This window comes from Heterocephalus glaber, unplaced genomic scaffold (genome assembly GCF_053883595.1).
Source record: "Heterocephalus glaber isolate CG9 unplaced genomic scaffold, H.glaber_assembly_v1.0 deba00001662, whole genome shotgun sequence".
In the NCBI taxonomy this organism is placed as follows: Eukaryota; Metazoa; Chordata; class Mammalia; order Rodentia; family Bathyergidae; genus Heterocephalus; species Heterocephalus glaber.
Window position 1 is genome coordinate 12,119,204 of NW_028258403.1, and position 26,399 is coordinate 12,145,602.

At 33.5% G+C, this 26,399-nt stretch overlaps 1 protein-coding gene across 6 annotated transcripts in view; it reads right to left on the bottom strand.

The window, feature by feature from the left end:
- Positions 1-26,399, bottom strand: part of Strn3 (striatin 3) — a 96,248-nt gene that overhangs the window by 9,201 nt on the left and 60,648 nt on the right. For 3 of the 6 annotated variants that reach the window (XM_004864035.4, XM_087197250.1, XM_021243898.2), the window contains 7 exons: positions 24,433-24,543; positions 15,991-16,131; positions 11,829-11,962; positions 10,333-10,508; positions 10,125-10,172; positions 9,735-9,856; positions 656-823 (listed from right to left, as the gene is read on the bottom strand). In XM_004864035.4, coding sequence (XP_004864092.1) covers positions 656-823; positions 9,735-9,856; positions 10,125-10,172; positions 10,333-10,508; positions 11,829-11,962; positions 15,991-16,131; positions 24,433-24,543 — 900 coding nt within the window. The remainder of the gene's footprint in view (positions 1-655; positions 824-9,734; positions 9,857-10,124; positions 10,173-10,332; positions 10,509-11,828; positions 11,963-15,990; positions 16,132-24,432; positions 24,544-26,399) is intronic. The other 3 variants (XM_004864037.4, XM_004864038.4, XM_004864039.4) reach the window with 3 other exon arrangements.

A 26,399-nucleotide genomic window follows, 5' to 3' on the forward strand; every position in this document is an offset into this window, starting at 1 on the left:
TTAAAATATTTTAAAACAACACATTTAAATACAAATAAAATATCTGATAAGCTGGGGATTTAGCTCAGTGGTTCCACTTGCCTCACAAGCACAAGGACCCGAGTTTGATCCCCAGTACCAAAATAAATAAATTAAATAAAATGAAATATCTGATAAAAAAGTCTAAGACTCAGAAAGCAAAATCACTAAATCTACATATATACTCATACAAATGTCTTCAAAATGTAAACTGGTTAAAGCTCTCTTTAATAAAGGTTTGAAATCATGAAAGTAACCCTTTCTAGTTCTGGTTAAGGGTTTACTTGAATGATTATGGCTGGACTCCCCAAGTTCTATGCTCAAGATTTACAGGTATGCTTAGAAGTGATCAGATGGAGTATTTCTTTTTGTTTATCATTTGTTTACTCTACAGTTAAATGCAATACTTATTTTTTAAAATCCTTTCTGCAGTGCAGAGAATCAATCACAGGGTCTCCTGCATTCTAAGTAAGCATTCTACTGCTTGCTTAAATGAAACATGATCTTCTGGCCAAAAAGCACTAAGCTATAGGATGTATATACAAAGCACTTCAAATATAAATAAATCAAATGCTTTGTCCTTTTTATCTTTTGTTTTTTTTTAATTAGCTTTTCTCATAAGACAAAATTTACTTACCTTTGTCTCCATTGTAAGTGCAAATACATGGCAATTTTTCTTGTGGATTCCATAACCTAATAGTGCCATCTGCTGAACAAGACAGTAATTGATTTTTTATGCCACTATAGGCAAGACCCCAGACTGCATCTGTATGAGCGACTAAAGTGCCAGCTAGAACATTTGGTTCTGGAAAGAAACAAACAAAAAATTAACTAAAAGAAGTCTGGTCTAAAGATAATTTACAGTTCAGCATGGCGGTACAGTTCATGATCCCAGCACTCAGGAGGGTGAGGCAGGAGGACTGCCACAGGTTCAAGACCAGCCCAGGCTATATAGTGAGTTCAAGGCCAGGTCTGAATTACACAGTGAGACTCTCTTAAAAAAAACCAAAAGAAAAAAAAGATAATTTACCACACAACTGCATATAAAGAACACATATAAAGATCACAGAAGATAAACCAAAGTATACACAGTGACTATCTCTTCTTAAGCAGTGGAGTTATGGGTTATTTTTATAACTTCTCCCCACCCCAACAATAATAATTCTTCTGTATTTTCACAATTTTCTATAAAGAACATAATACTTTAAAAAAGAGTTATTGGGATACATGGCGGGGGGCACAGAATCTCACTATGTAATTCAGGCTGCCTTGAACTCACTATGTAGTCCAGGCTGGTCTCAAACTCTCAGTGATCCTCCTGCCTCAGCCTCCCTAGTGCTGGGATTACAGGTGTGTGCCACCATGTCTGGCTTGAAATATAATTTATATATGCAAGTCATTCATTTAAAGTGTACATCAACAGTTTTTTGATTTTGACAGAGTTGTGTAACCATCATCACAATTTTAGGACACTTTTACTACTCATTAGCCACTTTCCCCCAATTCCTCCTCCCCAGCTTTCTGCAGCTCTAGGCAGCTACTACTCTGTTCAGACTCCACAGATGTCTATTCTAAACACTGTATATAAATGGAATCATAAAATGTGACCTTTTGTGACTCGCATGTTTCACAGAGTGTGTTTTCAAGGTTCATTCATAGATCAGCACTTCCCATTTTTATTGCCAAATATTCTACTGCGTAGGTATTACCACAAATTATCCATTGATCAGCTAGTGGATATTTGAAGGTGAAAATCATTCACCATCATTATCTGACAATCCTGTTTATGTACTAAACTCCTCCCATTTTCCATAAATATTTATCATCACTTCTCCAACCCTGTAGTTTCCAACTTCCTTTCCTCGAGAACGATCATGCCTTATACTTCACCAAGAAAATACAGCCTTGAAGTAGGAATCCCTCCTGTCACCCAATCTGTATCCACTAGCGTCTAAAGGATATCTTCTCCTTGCCTCTGGATACAAGGAATTGTTTTACCTATCAAAGACTACAGCTACCAAGTACATTATGAATTCCAGTCAACTCACTACCTTGCTTTCACATTTTTTTACTATACAAACTCTCCTCCAAATCATGATCATAACCCCCCCAAAAAGTTTCCGAATATCAGATTTAACTTTTCAGTGTCCTCCTGCTAAACAGCAGAAAAACATTAAGTTCATATGCTTTTCCCCTCCTGTTCATTCTTCAAATCACTCTAATAACCCTTGCCAAAATCTCCAATGAAGACTTCTACGCTAACAAATTTCATACTTTTCTTCGATGATACAAAACACTGGTCACTTGTAGCTTGCTGTGTTTCTGCCTTCAATCTTCTGCCTGTCACGAACTGTTTCTCCTCTACAAAGACACTCTGCCATGCAACTCTGCCTTGAAGTCAGCCAACTATAAACTGAAACCTCTACAACTTGTGAGCCAAAATAAAGCTTTCCTCCTTTAAAACACAAAGCAAAACACATACTCCTTCTTTGCTATTCCCATCATACTGCTTTTCATCCATGCTCTGACTTGAAAGATTATCAAGGCATGTTTTCAGCCACTGGTCTTGGCCCTGGCATTAAATCGCTATCTGAATGAGTTGCAAATGACATATATAATACTTATAAAAAGGAATGTTTTTTATCCTTCTATTACTTAAATCTCTCAGCAACACTGGAATATAGACTACTTTCTTTGCAGAATGGCTCTCCTCCTCTACCTATGGTTCCATGTCTCCACACACTCTTGTACTTTCTCTTAGCTCATGGGGTACATCTCAGTTTCCTTTGTTGGCTCTCTTGTTCTAATCATCCTTCCAATGTCTGGGTTACTGAAGAGTTTAGTCCCATGTTGTATTCTACTTTTTTTCCCATTAAGTTTATTGATACATTTTAGATATAAAATAGTTACATTCATCCCTGGGATCTTGTACCTTTACATGATGTATCATGGTTCTTATTATTTCCCCTTCCCCTTACCTCCCTTCACCCCCTCCACCCTTCTCTATTTGCAAAGACTTTATTTCCCTTTTTTTTCCTTTTCTCATATTTTTTCTTTTTTTCTTTTTTTTTTTGGTACCAGGGATCGAACTCAGGTCCTTGTGCTTGCGAGGCAGGCACCAGAACCACTGAGCTAAATCCCCAGCCCTCTCATATTTTTTCTTTTCCCTTTTTTCCTTTCCCCTACCCCTCCCACTTCCGCTACTCCCTTAGGCCTTTACTTTCTATTACACAATATTTATTATACATTTTTTAAATTACAAAATCAAAATTTAGAGGACATTACCAGAGATTTTAAAGATTTTAAAAGGATACAGAAAGCATATTAAAAAAATTTTTTTTAAATAAATTTGACAGCTTCTAAAAAGTACCTTGGAAGACAAATTAATGAAACTGACTCTGAAAGAAATATAAAATTTGAATATCATCTATTAAAGAAAGTATATTCCTAGCTTGAAAACCTACCCATATGAAAACAACAAGCTCATATACGTTTTACTGAAAAATTATATCAAACATTTAAAACAGAAAAAAGGAGGAACACTTCTCCCTTCATTTTAGGAAATCAACACTGTGCTAATACTAAAACTGGATAAAGATAATAGAAAAGTATGAACATAAATAAAAATTTGTTTAACAAAACAAACTATTAGAAGTCAGATCTGGCAGTATATAGTAAGTAGTTTTATTATAGGGATGGCAGTGTTGGTTCAGCATTGGAAGATCCACCCCAGAAGTCATCATTTTAACAGAGGAAGGATAAAGTCATATGATCCTGTCAGTAGTTAAAGAGAAAAAGTATTGGACTAAGTTCTACAGCTGTTCATGGTAAAAGCTATCAGGAGATTAGAAGTAGAACAGAACCTTCTCAACGGATATGCCATGTACTCCATACTTCCAGCAAAAACACCTTATATGAATGGAAAAGATACAATGCTTTCTCCCTAAGGCGGGGAACAAGGGCAGATATGCCTACTCTTCATCTGTCCATTAGTCTGGCAATAAAATAACACAATTAAGATAGGATTGGCAAGGTAGAAGTAAAATCTTCATATGTAGATGAAACGATCATCTACAGAGAAAATTCTAAGAAATCTCTAGGAGGCCCTAGAATTTGTATTTAAATTTAGAAGGATTAGAAAACACAAGGTATATATAAAAATTCAGGTCTATGAATACTTGCTATAAATGAAGAACTGGATATTGAAATTTAAAAGTTATGTAGGAGTACAAAGGACCTAGAAAAGTGAAAAGAAAAAAAAACAGTACTGGAAGACATTTATTACCTGTTTTTTTCTTTTTTGTACTGGGGATCAAACTCAGGACCTTGTGTTTGCGAGTCAGGCGGCAGAACCACTGAGGTAAATCCGCGGCCCTTATTACCTAATTTTAAGACTTCCTCTAAAGCTACAGTAATCAAGACAGTGTTGGCATAAGGAAAGACATATAGATCACTGGAATAAAACAGAAAATCTGGAAATAGAACCACACATATATGGTTTACTGAGTTTTGAAAGATCATTTAACATTAACATTTTATAGAACATAAACTCAAGAGCAGAGGAAAAGACAGTGTTTTCAGCAAATGGTACTAGAACACCTATTATGTGTATGTAAAAAATTAACCTCAACCCTTTATTTCCATAAATAAAGATAACCTGAAAGGATCTACAAACCTAAATAAAGACTAAAAGTATAAAACTTTAAGAAGAAATTATAAGGGAAAATGTTCATGAATTTAGGGTAGAATTTCCTAGGGTAGAATTAGGGTTAGAATTTCCTAGGATACAAAAAACATGATGTACAAAAGAAAAAAATTGATAAATAGGATTCTATCAAAATTTAGAACTTAAAATGACTTCGTTAAGAAAATGAAAAGTAGTCCTTGAACAGACTATATTTATAATACATATAACCAATGGCCAGAATATATAAAGAACTCTTATATCTCGTTAATAGACAACCCAATCAAAAAGCAGACACAAGAAGATGACAAATAGCCAGGTACAGCACAAGGAAAGCTGTGCAACACTAGGATCAGAAAAATACTAATCAGTACAGTAACATGATCGTATTATATATACACTCATTAGGGAGATGAAGCTAAAAGTTTCAAAAGAACAGATGTCAACTTAGGTGTGAACCAGTTAGAACTTTCAAATACTGCTAATGTGAATGTAAGATGATAAAACCATTTTGGAACAAGATAGAAATTACTTGTATTACTGTTAAGAACTAACAGTTCTGTTCTTAAGTTTTTACTTAAGAGGAAAGAAAACACGTTGTTCACGATAGATTTGTACATACAAGTTGACTATCCCTTATCTGAAATTCTGGGGAGCAGAAGTGTTTCAGATTTTCATTTGAAATCCACTTGATCTGCAAAGAGGATAGCTACTCCTGCTTTTTTTCAGGTTCCCATCACATGGAGTATTGTTTTCCACCCTTTAACTTTCAGTCTATGAGTTTCTTTTTGAATTAAGTGTGTTGTATGCAGCATATTGTTGGATCTTGTTTCTTGACCCGTTCTGCCAGTCTATTTCTTTTGAATGGTGAATTGAGACCATTAACATTGATGGTTATAACAGGTATGTATTGACTTATCATTGTCATGACTTTTTCTGCTTGTTGGATTCTCCTCCTTTGCATTTAATTTCTTGTTGCGCCCAATGGATTCATTCTGCTGGGCTTCCTGGGGTTGTGATCCTCTTTGTCTTTTCCTAGGATATTGTCTAAAATTTTTTGGAATGCTGGTTTGGGATTCATGAAGTTCCTAAGGTGCTCTTGGTCATGAAAGTATCTTATTTCTCCATCAATTTTGAAAGATACTTTTGCAGGGTACATTAATCTGGGTTGGAGGCTGTTTTCCTTTAGGGCTTGAAATATATCACTCCAAGCTCTTCTTGCCTTGAGGGTTAGTGTTGAGAAGACTGCTGTGATTCTGATGGGCTTTCCTTTGTATGTGATTTGTTTCTTTTCTCTAACTGCACATAGAACTTTGTTCTTCTGTTGAGTTTCTGGAATCTTAACAATTATATGCCTGTGTGCAGATTTTTTTTTTATTACGGCTAGTTACAGTCCTATATGCCTCCCTTATCTATATGTCAAGTTCTTTTCCTCTGCTTGGGAAGTTTTCTGCCATCACTTCTGTGAAGTTTTTTTTTTTTTAATGTCATCTGCACTCTCTCCTGTTTCTTCATTGACTCCAATCAGTCTTATGTTATTCTTCTTTGCATCGTCTAGCAGCTGCTGGATTGATTTCTCATGGTCCCTTACTATTTTAAAGAAATTTTTCTTTTCCTGATCACTAATTGCAATCTTATCTTCTATATCCGAAATTCTGTCCTCACATTGCTCATTCTCCTGTGTAAACTTTCAATGGAGTTTTTAATCTCCTGGAAATCTGTTTGCATCCATTTTATGGATTCCATTTGTTTCCTATGTTGGGATTCCATCATGTTTCTGAGCTCCTCTATTTTTTTATCTGTGTCCTCTCTAGATTGATTAATCATGTCTTGCACTATGGGCACAATCTGTGCTGTTATCTGAGAAATTATTTCTGATTTCATTTTTTCCAGATCCTCTTTTCTTGCCAGTTCAGTGAGTCCAGGTAATTGAGTATCAGTGTTCCATCTCATTTCCCTTTGGTGTTGCGTTAGGTGATCTTGAAGCCTGGTTTTGAGGCTTGTTTACATGTCTTCTCATTTAGACCGGGGTGGGGGGTGGGGTGCTGCTTGTGCCTGCACAGCTCACCTCTGCCCGGGGAGCCGTGAAATGGTGGCCAGGGAGCTTCCTCCTGGGCGCACTGGGATTGGCTCACCTCCTCTGCCACCATGCTGTTTTCTTACACTACACAACGTAGTCTCATGCTGTATCATCAATTTTCATAGCTTTATCATCCTCATGGAGAGGACTCCCCATATTTTTATCTCTAACCCTGATATCTTTGAGCTCCATATTTGCATACCTTCTACCTGATAGGTTCATCTCTTGCTTTTTTTTGACTTTTATTAGTACATGTCTGTAGGGAATTGGTTCATGTACATAACACATTTCAATTCTTTTTCCCTACTCTCTCCACTCCCTTTTACATTTCCAGCATCAGATTCATTTATTTATAAGACCTTATAAAGTTAATTATCATATACACAGACTGATGAAGAACATATAAAACATGTAGGATAATTGTACTTAGTCAAGGTACATTCTAAAATACATTATACATTCTAGATTTACCTTTTCTTTCTCTTTTTTCCCGATTTCTGTCTTTTATTTCTGTCTGTCTACATATTTTCATATAAGAGAAACCATACAATATTTAAGCTTGTGTGCATGAGTTATTTCACTTAACATTATGGTCTCAAGGTATATTCACTTTCCTACAAATGACTCAAGTTTATCCTTTTTGTTTTGTTTTGTTTTTTTGGTACCGGAGGTTGAACTTGACCTCGCGCTTGCCAGGCAGGCGCTGTGTCACTGAGCTAAATCCCTGGCCTTCAAGTTTATCCTTTTTGTGGCAGAGTAGTACTCCATCGTGTATAAACACCACATTTTTTATTCATTCATCTATGGACAGGCATATAGGTTGTTTACAAGATTTAGCTATTATGAATTGGACTGCTATAAACATGAGTATGTATACATCACTGCGGTACGATGTCTTTAACTTTTCTGGAAAGATACCTAGAAGGGGAGTATCTGGGTCAAATGGAATTTCTACTTTTAATTTTTTGAGGATTCTTCATACTGATTTCCATAGTGGTTGTATCAGTTTACATTCCCACCAACAATAGAGAAGGGTCCTTTTCTCCTGACAGCCTCACTGTCATTTATCATTGGTTTCTTGATGGCAGCCATTCATTCTGGAGATGGAATCTCAGTATTGTTTTAATTTGCATTTTTCGAATGGCCAGTGATGCTAAACATTTTTTCATGATTTATTGACCGTTTGTATTTCTTCATCTGCAAAGTGTCTATTCATTTTAGATGCCCATTTTGGGTGTTTAAATTAAGGGGGTCTAATCATTTTGAGTTCTTTATATATTTTAGATATTAGTCTTTTGTCTGAGTAGCACCTGGCAAAAAATTTTTCCCATTCTGCAGGTTCACCGTTAGTGGTTTCCTCTGGTGATCAGATAGTGCCATCTCTTAACATACCTAAAATTCATCTCACCCACTTACACCTCCTTACACTTGTTCTACCTCCATCTCCACAGAAACTACCATTATGTACTTAGTTGCTAATGCTAAAACCCAGTACTAATAATGAAAATGTTCTGAAACGTGATAGCTGAACAACTTGATATACACAGTAAAAACTACTAAATCATATACTTTAAAGGGATGAATTTTTATGATATGTGAATTATATCACAATAAAGCTGTTAATTAAAAAGCATACTCAAATCAAGGTCACTCACCTATTACTTCATCCACTCAATACAATATATCAATAAGTCCTGTCTATCCTGCTGTACTTCCCTAATATGTATTAAACCTACTTCTCCCTAATACCACCACCACCACTCTAATCCTGACAGCATCAACTCCACGGGCCTACTACAGTAACAGTACTCACTCTCCCCAACCCTCAATTTTTTCTGCCTGCAAGAGTCAGTTACTTTTTAAAAATGTAATTTTTGGGCTAGGGATTTAGCTCAGTGGTTCTGCCACCTGCCTTGCAGGTGCAAGGTCCCAAGTTCGATACCTGGTACCAAAAAAAAAAACCGTAATTTTTGAGATCACTTCTTAGCTTAAAACTTTTTACTGAAATTACCTTTTATCCTTTAAATTTTGGCTTGAATGTCATTATTTTAGATAGACCATTCCTGATCTCTAAAGAAGGTAATCACCTATTATCCTCTGTAATTATTTTATCACTTACAACAATTTGTAACCATAGACCCCAACCCCTTGCTCATTTGTTTAATGTCTACCTTTTCCATTAGACAATCTTATTTATTGAGAAAGTGCTTACCACTATGCCTGGCAAATGTAGGTATTAAGTATGTGTCAAAAAGAAAGAACAAATAATCCATAAACATTTCATTTTAGTATTTTATAACTATAAGCAATGCTCTTGTAAATATATTTGAACACATATGCAGGTTTTCTTATAGAAAAAATTCCTAAAAGTGTCACTTATATAATTTTTCTCCATTTTGAAATTAGTTTTGCCCCTCGAAAATGATTTACACCCTCACCATTACTATTTGTTTCCAATGTCTTTCACTCAGTATTTTTTTTTTTTGGCACAGGGAATCGGAACTCAGGACCAACCACTAAGCTAAATCCCTGGCCCTCACTTAGTATTTTGAATGTGCACTATTTAAGTTAACTAGTACTGAAATAAACATTTCAATTAATATATACGTGTGTGTGTGTGTGTGTGTGTGTGTGTGTGTGTGTGTGTATTTTATTTTATTTTTATTTTTTTTATACCAGGGATGGAACTCAGGCACAGGGCCACTGAGCTAAATCCCTGGACCCTAATATATATATTTTTAAAGACACCATGGAGAAAGTACCAATTCACAGACTTCAGAAGTCATGGTATGATGTTTCTTGATTTTTCTCTTTAATGAAGGAACTTGATAGCACATAGAAGATCTAAATGAAGAGACTATCATATATACAAAAAACTTCCACAGTATTTGTGGTATTTACTTTTGTCAGCTGTATTCCCTTAAAAAAACACATTGTGATCCTTTTACTTACCATATGTGTCGTATGGATCCACATTAGGACTAGGCATATTCCACCACTGAATGGTTCCATCAATACCACCACTAAAACACTGTTCTCCATTAGAACTAATAGCTAATGACAGAACAGGGCCACTATTATAGGAAAAGAAGGGGAAAAAATTACTTATACATCCTAAGAAGAAACTCAAATCCCCATCCCTCCAATCTCTGAATTTATATAATACCCAAAAACTGTTTTAGGTAAACATGTACAGTTGAACATTCCTATTATAATTATTGACCTAATGAGGTGTTATTCAAATAATATGTCTTTTCTAGTCTCAAACACTGACAAAATTATCAGGTTTCTGGATTAATAATAGTTAAAACTATGGTTAAGTACTAATTCAATAAAACTTACATGTGGGCCCTAAATGTGTAGATAGGTTCTACATCTAAAGAGGCACTCCTAAAATGGAGACAAAAAAGGATGGGGGGAAAAGAATACAATTAAATAACCATACATCACAGTCAAATGTGCATATAAAAGATATGGGACAACAAAGAGGAATAATTATTCACACAAACAAAAATTGGAAGAAAAAAAGAGCGAATATGAAAATACTTGCTTTTTGGCAGGAACTGTTTTTTGCAAGTTCCAAAGTTTCAGGGTATGGTCCTCAGAGGCAGTAACCAGCACAGGTTCTACTGGATGAAAAGCTAATGCTCGTACTCCATCAAAATGGCTACGTAGTGTATACTTGGGGTTCCATGTTTTTCGAAAGGCATCTTTATTGGCAGGCAACTAAAAAGAAAAAGCATACTATTCACTGGTAAAAGTAGTACATTTGTAGGGATGTGGAGTGTTTTTTTTTTTTGGTGTGTATAAAACTTAAAACTGTTCAGCTAAATGTCCCGTGGAAATTTAATAAACCTTAAAAACTTTACAACACATCTTCATCATTTATTAAGAATCCAAAAGAATAATTTCATTAGGCTTTTAAATACCTAGGTCAAATGAAGAGCTTCTTATTCTGTCTTTACCTAACTGTGAAGCTAAACCCAAAGCTCCTAATAAAGGTCAGATGAGAATATAACTACCATTGCTGCAACTTTACATGAAAATGAAATAACAAAAAAAAATAAAAATTACCAAATATCCTAGGATACAGTAGTAAACAGTACAGCTGTCATTTAGGAAGTTTACTAGCATGTGAGTGGAATTTTTAAAGGCAGCAAATCAGGATACTTTCTAAAAGTCTTTCTAAAAGTCTGAACTAAAGGCCCTTCAAGAATCTTTTCATACCATCTTCCTAACTCTTGATACTGATAAGAGGTTGATCTTTTTACCCTCATTTCTCCATCTGTAAAGATAAGCTATGAAACCATTTCTAAATCACAAATTTATTATAATTTAGTTGCATATATACTTTTAAAATGTTAATGAGAATAATCCAGCCCACCAAAGCTGACTGATGACTCTAAGGAACATGCTAAAGTAAGTAAAAATGCAGAAAAACAAAAAAAGAATTGACTTGCTAAAAAACTGCAATTCATTAAAATAAAAATCAAAACAAATACTATAGTTAACTCTCAACTGAGTGTTAAATATCCAGGAAAAATTTAATCCAAGACTAGTTTCACCTCTAACATTGTCATTCCTACCTCCTCCATTCTCTCCACCCTTCAACAAATGGCGTTAAATATTCAGGAAATGATGCACGCTAACTTTAACATTATCCTTAAGAAAATAAAAGCTCAAAAATATAAAACATGCTTTTAAAAGGGTGATTAACTGATTTAGATTAGCTATTTTCTCTTAACACGAAAATATGGCTTAATTTGAGCAGATAATTGAGAGTTGACTACTCAAAATATATTTATTGACCAGTATTTTAAGGCAATAATCCCAAATTCCTAGCTAATCCACCAAAATACCTAAGAAAAACTTAAAAACCGCAAAGAAAATTACAAAGAAAAACTTCATGTCACTTCAAATCAACACATTGACACACTTAAACTTATCTTTTCCATGCACCTTGACATTAATTCTGTTTTATAAGTGATTCCCAAAAATGAGTCTTCTATTAAATCATTAAAAAATTAAAAATAAAACTGCACTTACATCATAACTATAGTCTGCATCATTTGTTACCGTCAAGTCTGCAAGGTCTCCAAGGCCCAGTACACTTAACAAAACATCATCAGAACCCATAATAAATGACTTGCCTCCTCCAGATGGAAACGTTATTGGTTCAGCTATAAAGAACAAAACCGCTTCTTAAATGCTGAAAAATCATACAGTACAAGACAATATTGTGGGGGAAATTTAATCACTTAACAGTTATAATATTCAGTAATATAATGAATTTCTATTTTCCCATTTCTGCTAAAAAATTTCTATTACTGAATAATAATGAACAATTTGTTGATTACAGTGTAGTTATTTTCCACAAATCAAATATGTACCAAATATACTAGTGGGGGTAGGAGGTAGGGCACAAAAGCTTTGTCTATTTAAATCCCTCATCACTTCACTAAATTATAACTATAGTTTATATGTTAAGTAAGAAACAGGACAAATGGTAATTAAATAAAAGTTAAAGAGCAGATTTCAGCTATTCCTCCGGGAACAAATCTCCACCACTGACCTTAAAATAGTTCATTCAGTGCAATGGTCTATAAAAAAGTTCTGTTAAAAATGTCAGTTCCTAAAAATGTAATCCTTGTGATCTTCAAAATGGCTTCCAGCTTTAACGCTTTATTATTATTTTAATGTCCTATTTTGCTTCTCGTGACACTTCTAAGATGAAGAAACTAATATATGTTGACTATAGAATTTTAAATTTCTAATCAGAATTGTCATTTCAATTTCAAACAAAATACAAATGAAATGTCCATTTTACTGTTTTCTTCATCTGTATCTTGTGTGGTATTACAGCTTTCTATGTTTACATTAGCAGTACCAATTAATTTAAAATTTTTTTTTATACATACTATTGACCAATTAAACACTGCCATAATTTGAATTAATGACTACATCATTATCTGACTATTTGGCTCTAACAGTTAGCAGTGTAAGCAATAATTCTAAATATCACTTCAAACATTTGCTTTGAAAGCAACATATTAATATTAAGATGGCAAAAGAGAAATACTTAAGTCATACACAACCTAGCATTTCAAACCATTTAAAATTTATGAACAGATTTAAAAGGGAGATGGTTAAAAAATTCAACCTGATATTTGAAAAAATTCCTATGAAAAATGATATAAATTCAATATGCTACAGGAACACAGGTATAATGAAATCAGACAATTGTTAATACTAAAAATAATTTTAAGATATAATTTATATACCATAGAAAAAGTAAAATAATTCTCTATTTAGAATATTTTGTTATTTTATCCTATCAAAGTTAACTATATAATGTGACTCAAACAGAGCCCTAAAATGAAGTTATAACTCGACAACTGATCTAAAGTAAATTTGGCTACACTTGACAGGAAAAAATATATATAGGGAAACTAAGTAGCATTTATTTTTCAATGATTATAATTTCATAAAGTCATTGAGTAAAATATAATCAAAAGCATTTCTGCCAGTATAATTTTTTGAAGCTTCTAATTTGTTTCTAAACAAGTTAAAGTGTCACAATTCCTCCCACTAACAGTTACAAAAATATTCAGTAACACAAATCTTAAAAGGCTAATAAAATAACTTTTAACATAAACTATTTTGCTCTGTTACATATTCTTTTTGCAGGATTATTAACAGACCAATTTAGGGGCAGGTAAAGGAAAGTATCCTGGCAATATTAACTATTTTAATTGAAGTTTCAGATCAAGTGCATTTAACAAAAAATTAGTATTATACTCATTTCTAATTAATCATGCGACTATGATTTCTATCCCTTTCTCTACACACACATATACAGCAAGCTACTGCGCTTACTTAACATTTACGTATATCTATGTACAAAAATCTTTTAACATATTATTTGCTTTCCATATCACCCATCACTGTGGCATATGGTAATCAGAGTAACTACTCAATTTGCTCATTTCCCTGCCAAAAGGATTAATTTCTAGCCTAATAATTCATTTTGTTAATGTTAATATAATTACCTAAAGCATATGGTTATATGGGCATTAAAATGTCATTATCAAAGAAAATATTAAAAGTTTTTAATGACAGAAACAAAACTTTATTAGTAAATACTAAAGCAAGCAATAAAAATTATGGCGATTTTGGGATGTACAAAATGAGATCTTTTAACAAAGCTTCTTTTTATGTCTGTAACAAGTCCTCTTTTTTTTTGTTGTTTTTTTTGGGTTTTTTGGTACTGGGGATCAAACTCAGGACCTTGCGCTTTGGAGGCAGGCAATGGAACCACTGAGCTAAATTCCTGGCCCCACGAGTCCTCCTTTGGATGGACACTATGGCCAAGAAAATCTGTAGCTCACATAACAAACTCTCCCTCTCTCTTCCAATTTTACCAAACTTAAAGAACACAATTAATTAAGGATTTTGGTTGACTCAGTGGCAGCACAATTTATGCTAAGTCTTTAGTAACAATAGTCTGAAAGGTTGTAATGTACAAGTGGCTCTCCTACAAAAGACATTTTTTCTTTATAAATTGAGGTGTAAAACGGAAATCAAAAGAAATAGATTATGGATTCAATTGAAGTTCAAAGTCAGTTAGAATCTCCTTAAATAACAAATTTTAGGAAGATTTACAGTTGCAAAGGTATAATTAAATTCATGTTTATCAAGCTCCCCCATTTCCTTCCTCCCACTGCAGGAAAGAGGTTACTGACATCTATTCTTTAAAACACACACATACACATAAACAAACACACAGAGAGCTCTAAATTGATATGGTGAGGCTTGTCTCACCTTTTCCATAAATTTTGGACTTGAAATATTTTTAAAATAAAGGGATCCATACATATTACTGCTATGATTTTGTCATGAACTGCAAAATCTTCACCTTAAAAATTTACCTTAATTACACAAATTTTAGCAAATTGTACTATGCATTATGTGGTTAAAAAAAAAGTTAAGCTAAAGTGCTAAGCGTACAAAATGAAAAATAATGAAATATAAAGAGTTGGTATATGCATTTTAGAAAACATTTTCTAGGACCGGGGATGTAGCTCAGTGGTTCCGGCGCCTGTCTCACAAGCCAAAGGACCTGAGTTTGATGCCGGCACCAAAAAAAAAAAATTTCTAATGTAAAACAATAAAATAGTTCACTACTAGAGATGAGATCCAGAAAAATCAACATTTTTCATTCCTTCTTTAGTTCTATTTTAGTAATTTTTAGATTTCTTCAAATTTTCCTACAGATTAAGGAAGTGCTAAAGATGAGTCCAAGGGTTGGGGATTTAGCTCAGTGGTTTCGCTGCCTGCTGCGCAAGCCCAAGGACCTGAGTTTGATCCCTGGTACTAAAAAAAAAAAAAAAAAAATATGAGTCCAAAATTTTTTTGACTAAAGCAAACAAATTCCCTATACAACAGATGCAGGAACATCAATAAAATTCAATCTGTCAAATTATTAGATATGAACTGCATATCCCATATATTAAAATAATCTGATTAAAGATTCAGATGTATGACTTAGAATTATCTATCTAGGCCTAAGATTATAAATTACTCAAGTATCTTCAGCTAAAATCAATTTTGGAAAATATGTTTAGGTAGTACTTTCACTTCCTACACTTCCAGTTTAGGCAAATTTTAGAAAATTCATTACTTGAGTATATACTTGCTGCCAAGTTAAAGAATAATAATGTTGTCTTATTCTAAAGTGATTAAACTAGCAAAATGTTATATGTATTTTTCAAATTAATATACATGTACAGTTCAAAGCACAATGCCTACTACTTAATTATCTTCTAGTAAGTGGTAGTTAATAACAGTTGCTAAATTCAAGCCATATGACAAAATGATTTTTTCCATAATTTAAAGTTTATTTCTATAAATTTTGTAATTTTGTAAATTTTTCTCCTTCTAGATACTGGTTAGATTTAAAATACCCTGAACTTAGCTATGATGAAAACAACTCCATTTAACATTAAAAACAAACACAAATATGAAGAACTAGAAGCCAAAACATTCAAAATCCTTAAGACAGTTACACCAAGAGCTTGCCCAACACCTTCTCTGAAGATCATATAAAGTGATCTTCAGCATTTTAAACAGCAGAAAATTTGCAATTAAGATATGATTTGGAGTTAAGGTCTTTTGCAATGTAAATAAACATGGTAGCTAAATTTTGTACCTTCCTCTGCTCTTGCACCTTCATGATCAGTCATTCTAGTAGAGGCTGACCTAGACTGATTAATGATTCCTGAAGGAATGTGGGGCAGCTCATCATCTCCCAGATCAGCTATCATGTCGCAGAGTTTTGTCCTGTTGACCCCTGTAAATTAATGTCAGCAGTAGAGGTTCATTTAATGGCTACCGCTTGACTTGCTAGCAGCCTTTTAGTAAACCAGTTTACTTAAAAAACAGACTTTTAAGAAGTCCCAGTTATTAAAGTATCATTAAAGATGTCTTCAATTTTCTATACAATTCCCCAAAACACATTAAAAGAGCTTAAATACTTAAAGATTTCACTGTTCTGTGGATTTCTGTGGAAATATATTTCCATTGTGTACTTTAAATATGTGAGGGCAAGAGAGAGGAGTAGGAGAGGTCAAGGGGAAGAAGAGAGGGGAGAACTTCTGTTATTGAGCCCAAGTTCTGTAAAGTCATAGACACAGAAGATACCATTAAAACAAATGAAAATTTTGGTATTTAAGGTTAATGTTTACTGAAGTAAAGAATAAAACATGAGCTTTCAACTTAATTCATTATTTTTAAAAGTTAAAGAAATAAATACAAATGACTTTCATGAGGGTGCAACAAACAATAACTTTCCCTGATGTTTCCATGGCTATTTTCCTGCCACATTAGCACAAATCTTTCAGTAACAACCCTGATTTTCCTCAAAATTTTTTCACTTTTCCAAAATTGAAAATGCTGAAAATAATTTTTATATTGCAGATTTACCCATGAGCTCTGTTTCTCAGAAGGATATGAAAATTCAACACTATCAAAGGCCATAAATTTAAGGAACTGCAAGCTACTGCTGGGATAACTAAGGCCAAAATATACAAAACTGAAAAGCTTCTGAAGTACTGCAGAATATTCTGTACTTTAAATTCTGGACTTCAGAAATGGAAGAATCATTTATTTAAACCATATTTTGAAAGAAAATTTAGTTTATAAGACTGTCAGAAAAGGTCAGGCATGGTAGCATACACCCATTATCTCAGTACTCTGGGAGACTGAGGATCAAAAATTCAAGCCCCAGGCAGCTTAGTGATTTAAGTGAGAACTTGTCTCAAAATTTTAGATAAGGGACTGAGGATAAGTTCAATGCTCAGTACTGCACCATCCCCCCAAACAAAAACAACATTCTATTCAATACAAAGTAAAAAATAGGGAAATATTTTATATTCACTAATTTCACCATTAATTGACTAATAAGACTGCTATATGATTATTCACTGGCTTTTTAAATATATGTAACTATGCAGGAAATAGCATTCTTCTATGTATCTAATAGAAATATAGGCAATAACATGGTAAGCCTTAATGGAAAGACGGAATCTTACATATTAGCTTTTTTTGTTTTTTCTTTTGGTACTGGGGATTGAACTCTGGACCTTGCGCTTGCGAGGCAGGCACTGGAACCACTGAGCTAAATCCCCGGCCCATATTAGCTTATTTTACAGTAGCTCCTAACTTCTAAAAAAATGCTTATGCAACTCAACTTTTTAATGTATGTAACATATCACATACTCTAAATTTTCTAAAACAATTATAAAGGAGAAACTCAGAGCTACATGAGGATTTTCTCTTTGTCAATGAAGTGATAATGAACAAATTCTCTAATAACTGAAAAAATAACTAGATGTCCTACCACCAGTTAAATTCAATGAGAAAGAAAACATTACTTTCTCATAAGTAGCTCCCCTTAATAGCTTTCTCACTTGTATATTTATCACCATCACTAATTTAGTTTCTGTTCTTAAAATTCTGCAGTCAAGTCTTAGCAATTCCTCTACAATTTATAAAATAAGAAAAAGAAAAGGTTGTTTTCTAAGAATCTTATATTCTTCAGATCTTTTCCTATTAACTTTATTCTAACCAAGGCTTTCACTCTTATGAATTACTACAATAGATTCTTTTTTTTTCTTTTGGTACCAGGGATTGAACTTGGGTCCTTGCGCTTGCGAGGCAGGCGGCGAAACCACTGAGCTAAATCCCCGGCCCTACAATAGATTCTTAATATTTTTTCTATCTCTAAGTTCTACTGGCTCTCAAATTTGAATACAACTAAATTAATTTTTCCAAAATTATCGTATTTATAATCACTTCTGAGCTCAGAAACCACAGTGGCAGTTTGATATTGTTTGGATGGTTAACTCAAATCTTGTATTTAACTCTGCAAGTGCTTCATGATCTGATCTTAATTTTCTATCCAATCTTTTAATGATACACAATTAAATCACCTCAAATTTCTAGTCAAAGTGCTTTTCACACAGAATCAGTGTTCACTGAGGCTTATTTCCAACATATTTATCATGTCCAACCTCACTACTCAGAAAGGTGAGAATTCTCACACACCATCATTTAACATGCACCTCCAAATTGTTCATTTCTCCCACACCAATTCCATCTCCTCTGTACAGTCTATTGTTCTTTCTCTGCTCACTATTATACTTGTACTTTAAAATTTGACTATATTAAACATTATCTTATAAATAGTTATATGATAATACAAAGCATAATAAAGACCTGCAAGAAGCCAGAAGGTTTGGAGTTTTTAAATAATGTGAAGTAGCAATCTTCTTGGACACATGGACATAAGATGTAGAAGGGGAGGAAAGCAGGGACAATATGAAAGTCATTTTTCAAACTTAAGATCTCAAATTATATAATTATTATTTACACACTACATTCAGTCTGTGTGGCACAGTACCAAGTTCAGGAAAAGACAGAACTCCTCTGCTTTAATCCTAGTTTCTCAAACTGTCAAAAGATTTCACAACCAGAAATTACAGTCTTTGTCCTACTGTGTAGAACATCTCTCAAAGGCAAATTTAATATGTCTTCATTTTCTTTTTAAACCTACTCAATATTGTAAATATAATAAATCCAACAAGACAATTTCAATATTTGAAATCTGATTAGCAGTAATGAGAAAATTACAATGGTATTTGTGTAAAAGATGACTGCACATTAATTCTAATGTCATTAAACACTAATTTTATAGAAGAAAAAAATTTTTTTTGAGACAGGGTCTCACTATGTAGTTCTGGCTGGCTTTGAACTCACGATGTAGTCCAGGCTGAGAAATACTTTTTCTAATTCTTCTAACAAAAAAATTTTTAAAAACTACTATGGTGGCTCAGCATAGTGGTTCACAACTGTAATTTCAGCACTTGGGAGGCTGAGGCAGGAGGATTGCCACCAGTTGAAGTTATACTTTTAAAAATATTATATTTCCTGGTGACAATCTGTTGTCCTGGATCTGGAATAGCAAATGACAAATATTACTACGATATTCAGAAAATGCAAATTAGAATATGATCTAGGGAAGCTTACTTATAATTTATGCTAAAATATAGAAAAAAAGTAATATGGGGAAAATGTTTAACAAGACTTTCTTTTTCCAATGTATTGATAGTCAAATCAGAAAATATATGCCAATCCTGTAACACCAGTAAAGGAAATAAAGACCAAAAACCATATTCTATACAAAGCAAAGACAGCAAAGTTAGGGTGAGAATAATTTGAAAAACTAAGACAAGTTCATCCATGAAGAACTAAGACTGCAAACATACATTTTCTCATAATATGTACATATATATTTTGTTTGTTTGTTTTTTTGGTACGGGGGTCAAACCCAGGTCCTTGAGCTTGCAGGGCAGGTGGCGGAACCACTGAACTAAATCCCCAGCCCAATATGTATGTATTTTAAATGGGGAAAGGCTATAAGCCCATTTTTTTCTTTTTTTTTTTGGTACTGGGGATCGAACTTGGGACCTTGTGCATGTGAGGCAGGCGGCAGAACCACTGAGCTAAATCCCTAGCTTGGCTATAAGCCTTTTAAAGAAAGAAAATGAAGTCATCTTATCTTCTTGATAAACCTAAATTTTGTAGTTATAATATAGCATAGGAGTAATAATAAGCTATATGAATAAGGGCATCTAAAGGAAAATTGATTATTATACTGTAGACAACTGAAACTTTACATGTTCAAAGTCATAAACAAACAACCAAAGGAAATTTTTAAAAGATTTTCAGCTCCCTCACATATTCTAAACAAAGGCTCTAGATTTCAGGTGCTTCACATTTCAGATGCTACACACTGTGTGATATTTTCTGTTTTTGGTACCGGAGATCGAACTCAGGACCAGCGCAGTGTCACTGAGCTAAATCCCCGGCCTGGGTGATATTTTTTAATCATTATCAATTTACATGTTTTTATTGAGATTAAAAAAAATGTAGCAAAAAATAGAGGCCACAAAAAGAAAATTCTTGGATTTTAACAAAAAGGTTGAGTACTCTCCTTCATTCTCAAATTACAGAAAGTTTAGAGATCATTTTAAAACTGAGTTCGTACTTAGATAATAGGATCATACCAATGTTATTTTCTTGATTTTCACTATTGTATTGTGGTATTTAAAGGGCAACATGCCTATAACTTAATTTTCTGAACTGTTCAGAGTAAAATATTGAGCCAGGCATGGTGGCACATGCCTATAATCCTAATACTCAGGAGGCTGAGGCAGAATTGCTCTGAGTTCAAGGCCAGCCTGAACTACATGGTGAGAATCTGTCTCAAAACAAACAAACAAACAAAGTAAAATGTGTGTATACTTATAGAAAGAAAATGACAAGGGCTGGAGCACTTGCATACCATGCAAAGCCCTAGGTTCAATCCCTAGTACTGCCCCCACCCCCCCGCCAAAAAAAGAGGGAGGGAATGTGTTAACACTTAAAGGAGCAAGGTAAAAAGTATATGGGATTTTCTGTACTATTTTTGCAACTTTTTCTTAGGCTAGAAATTATAGCCAGGGATTTAGCTCAGTGGTTCTCATGCCTGCCTTGCAAGCTCAAGGTCCCGAGTTCAAACCCTGATACCAAAGAAAGAAAGAAAAGAAATTTTATCCAAATAAACAGTTTTTTAAAAAAGGAAAAGGAAGTTTATACCTTTGATTCCTGAGACCAAAATAACTATCACAAAATCTCTCTGGTTTCATGGTCTTGACTTTTAGAAGTTTTAGATAAATAAAGCATATCTCAAACATATCTCACTTAGCAAGATAAACTCACTGAAATGGGTCTATGCACACTCAATGTAAGACTGTCACTTTCAACCCATTTTTCTCTTGCCTCTGAGGGCAAGAATAGAGTAAACAAGCCAGAACAAGCTTGGCACTAGATAACAGCCTTTACATTTAAGAGTCAAATCTTGGGTGAATCTTCACAAAGTTAAAAGCTCAACATTCTTACTACTTTTCTCTTTCTCTTCAAAAAGAGAAAAAAAGATTAGATTGCATCTGTTGATTCCATATGGTAAAGTTAGCAAGTGGTACTTTTCCTTCTAAGAAGCTAAGGGTAAAAAAAACTGTACAGTGCTGTGATCCAGTAGGTATGATTTATTCATATTCTGGAATAAAGAAAAAAAGAAAAGCCTACAGTTTATAAATTATCCTATTTTATACAAAGCTCCATCTGGGAAAAAAACAGAATTATAACCAACAGAGCCTGGGTAATAAAAACAAGTCAATTCATGAACTATCTTTACATGTAAAATTGTAGCTTAGCATTAATATCATAATCTACCTGAATCAAGAACATCAGTGATTTGATTCATTAAAATGGTTTTTCATAGGGCCGGGGATTTAGCTCAGTGGCACCGCACCTGCCTTACAAGTGCAAGGTCTTGAGTTCAATTCTCAGTACCAAAACAAAATAAATTCTTTTTCATAGTAATGCCCCCTTATATGTGGTTTTGTTTTATGAACATCCAGTCACCCATGGACAACCACAGCCCAAAAATATTAAATGAAACAATTCATAATTATAAATTTCATGCCATTCATAGTGTGATGAAATCTCATACCATCTAGTTCTGTCCTGCCCATGTATTATCTGTGTCCAGCATACCCATGCTGTATGTGCTCAGTTTTCTTAGTTATAAGATCACGTATCACAGTATCACAGTGCTTATGTTCAAGTAACTCTTATTTTAGTAATTAATAATGGCCCAATGCAAAAGAATAGCAATGCAAGCAATCTGGCTATGTCAGAGAAACTAAAGACTCTTATTTAAGAAAAAAGGTAAAAGTTCTAACTTTAAAAAAAAATTTATGTTGAAATATACAGTAAGTTCTTTTCATTCTGTTATTGTGCCTAATTTATAAATTAAACTGTATCACAGGAATATATGTATACAAAAAAGATACAATATGTAGGATCCGGTGTTATCTAAAGCTTCAGGGATTCACTGGCAGTTAGAACATATCCTCTGGAGATAAAAGGGCAATAGTGAATTTTAAAAACTTTATTCTGCATGCCAAGGAATCAAGAGTTAACATTCATACTGAACTCTACATTCAAAAGCACAGGCTTGTGATCCCAGCACTCTGGAGGCTAAGGCAGGAGAATCACAAGTTCAAGGCCAAGCTGGTCTATACACTGAGTCCCTAGATCCTGATTTAATCACAACTCCCTTGTACTGAATTCACACATTAGGTTTAACAAAAACTATTGAACAATAAAGTAGCTTAATTAAACTGAAAAAGTTGAAAACATACAGAGGAATACGTATTGACATAAAGTGCTATTTTCTATGAACTGTTAGCTACATAGGGAAATTACAAAAATACTATGGTCCTATTAAAAAACAAAAATAAGCCAGGTCTATAATCCTAGCACTTTGGAGGCAGAGGCAGGAGGATCACTGTGAGTTCAAAGCCACCCTGGGTTAACAGTGAGTTCAAGACCAGCATCAACTACATAGCAAGACCCTGTCTCAAAAAAAAAAAAAAAAGAAACCACAAAAATAAATTTAAATTTATGAAGATTAAAAAATTTAATTGCAATTCAGCTCTTTTTAGTATTTCTCAAAGAGGAACTTAAAAAAAGTTTTTAAGAATAATTTAAAACTTACACCTAAAAAGGACCATTAGTCGACTTAAATTTTATTTTTGAACCTCAAAAACCTACAGACTAATCACAGACTATCAGAAAAAAGACTATCAGAAAAAAATAAATGGGATAGCTCTAAATTAGAAGCAGTATTATCTAATATTTTCTAAAGAAACTTGCTGCATATTAACAAAATCTTCAGATTGTCATTTAATATAACATGTACACTAAGCAATACAGTATTTTAAAAATTATTTTCTTAAAGAGGAAAAAAGTTAAATCCTAAAATGCTAATGATATTTTACCATACTAAAAGTCAGTCATGTGATAATACTTTCATACTTAACATGCACACATTATAAGTAAATCATGTTAAAACTGAATTCAGCTCCAGCCTAGCATTAAATGCTTTTTAAAAAAATCAGCAATTCACAGTACAGTCTGAAACTTTATAGAACAATTTATCCTTTTATTCACATGCAGCAACATAGTAGCATAGTTATCAAAGAAACTTGGTCAACAGGTGAAAATCCTCTAAACTCTGCTTCTTAGCCTCCAAATAAATAAAATCACCAAAAATATCCTTTATTGAAGGAAATTCACATTCTTTCTCATACACCTGCCACTTAGTAAATATATCTGTCACCACAGAAATATGAAAGAATGTTTTTTGCTCTTGTCATGCATTATTTTCTACTTCAAAGAGTAAAAAAGTTAGTAGAAATCAGCCAGTTCTAAACTAAGTTTCCCCAAAATAAGTCTCAAATCTGTCCATTTAACATCATAGAAGATGTTTTGCATGTGGGTGTTTTTAAGTGTGAATCACAAAATGAAAATAAATTACTTATTTGAAAGAAATGGCTGCATGTATACTTTTGCAATAAATTCATCAAAATATAACAGTGAAAAATATGCTCTGGCACCAAGACACCCAGCTCTTGACCAAATAAACCCTACTGTTACCACTACCCTCTCCTGAGAACTTCCTCCACTAGAGTAATCAAGAAAACCCAGGAGAAAATTCTGCAGCTGTTAATTGTGGTTGGATTATGACCAGAAAACATAACATAACCTATCAGAGAAGCTTTCCTGCTCATCATGTTTAAGGATTCCCAGACTAAGAAATGTAACCTGGATATGAGCTGGGTATAGCTTCAAATAATAACTCACGTATCAGAAAATAGAGAAATCTATACTTTTCTCCCATTTGAACAAATTTCTATTACTTTTAATTCCAAGGCCAATATTCCTTACAATTTGGTGTATTTTTTAAATCTTAAAAAAACTCAAAATCTTCCCTTCACCCCTTATGCACATAAAGTAAATGATCTTCTACTTGATGAATAATACATTCTAAATATTATCCAAGTAAGTTTCAATTATACAACAGACAAAGTTTAAAGTTAGTTGCTCCCTTTATGAAACAAAAAAAAAATTACATGAAAAAACAGAATTGACTTTTTCTCAGTATTGTTATACAAAAATTATAATAGTCAGAATCTGCACTTACTCTTCACCCCTTTCTTCCCCTTTCGTTCCTTCTTGTACTGTTCCTTCAGTTTACTTATTAGTCCCTGGTCTACATCCCAAACCTCAGCAGTTGGGGAGAGGTCATCTTTATCTACATGCAGCATATTATTGAAAGAAAAAAAATCAGCAGTTGGCAATGCAAGCTATTGGCAGTAAACTGTTATAGTTTTACATAATTATAATAAAAATGTTTTAATAGCATACACTCAAAGTACTTTAAAGGTGCAGTCTCAGTTTTGGTGTTCACAACTCAAACTATGCCCGTAAGTTTCTGAACATTTAATATCAATGACAGTTAAATGGTGCTTCACATTTTATGTATCACAATTTGAAAGTTATTCTTTCAATGAACTGACATTAGAAATCTAATGTCATAAAAATAGATCACTGCATCTTTATAAAAATGTTAATAAAAATTATTCAGCCAGCATCATAAAAGCAAATGAATGAATTACATGCGAACTACTCATAAAAGTGCAAGCTGGAAAGGTCAGTGCCATTTCATTGATGAAAATATTCATGCACCATCTGTCACACTGATTCTGCATGCACAGGATAACTGTACTAATGAAAAGGCATTCTATTCCAATATCATACTTACAGATAGCTCCAAAATACAATTTCTTATTTAATTTATATAAAGCACTCAGAGAATCCCACATCTATTCCACCACCCAAAGAGTTCAATATCTCATTACCTTCTTCCATTGGTCTACAACTAAGATTAGCAAAAACAAAAACAAAACTCAAAATCCACTGAAGAATTTTTAGGAGTTGATTTTTTTCAGGGTAAGATAAGCAGTGACAAGCACAGAGAAGTGAAAACACGTATTACTGTATACATCTCCTAAAGATGACACCTCAGCTATTTTAGCTGAATAATAACTGATTTAAGTAAATGTACTTGAAAAGTTTTATTCATAGAAAAATAGGAGGACGGCATTTAAAAGAGGCAGTATAGGGCCGGGGATTTAGCTCAGTGGTTTCGCCACCTGCTGCGCAAGCACAAGGACCCAAGTTCAATCCCCGGTACAAAAATAAATAATAAATAAATAAATAAATAAATAAAAATAAATAAATAAGAAGCAGTATAAAAATGTCTTTCATAATTATTTTAAGTATTGCAGGTTTTTCTTCAGTTTTAAAGCTGCTATGCTACATGAAGTTTAACAATGTTATAAGTAAAAACTATGAGTTTTCATAACCTTAGCTTAAATTTTTTGGTTTTGGTACCAGGGATCAAACTCGGGACCTTGCATTTGCGAGGCAGGCAGTGTAACCACTAAGCTAAATCCCTGGCACCTTAGCTTAAATTTAATTAAATAAAACTGTACTCAAACTCCTATGCTAAGTCACTCGATTAGACTGAACAGTGAGATTTTAGTGGAAACATACTTATTGCTTTTTGGTACCGGGAATCAAACTTAGGACCTTGAACTTGCTTGTGAGGTAGGTGCGGTGCCACTGAGCTAAATACCGGCCCTGTTAAATTTTTAATAGCTCATTATGTTCTGGTCATAAGTTCACGAGGCTTCTCTGACTTAGTCTTCGAAGTAGACATTAAAAAGCCTTTTTTTCCTTTATAGACTGCTCTATGTAGCAAAATTGTCATATTTGAACATTACACAGAAATGCAAGTATTTACTGTACAATGCATGTCTCCTACTGCAATTGTGGTGACTTTTTCTTCCATAATTAAACCTATGATCATAGATGGCCAGTATGTGAAAAGGTAAAGCCAACACTTTCAATTAATTTGCTAACCAGAATTAATTAGCAGCTAGATTACTCACAACTAAATTTACACGTAAGATTTGTCAAATCTGCAAGATGCAATAGTGTTTGTAATAAAGCTGTAATACTGACTTAAACAGAAAATTAACTTTTCATGTACACTAATCATGGTTTCCTAAAAACTGTATTACATCGGGAATCTTGTTGATTTAT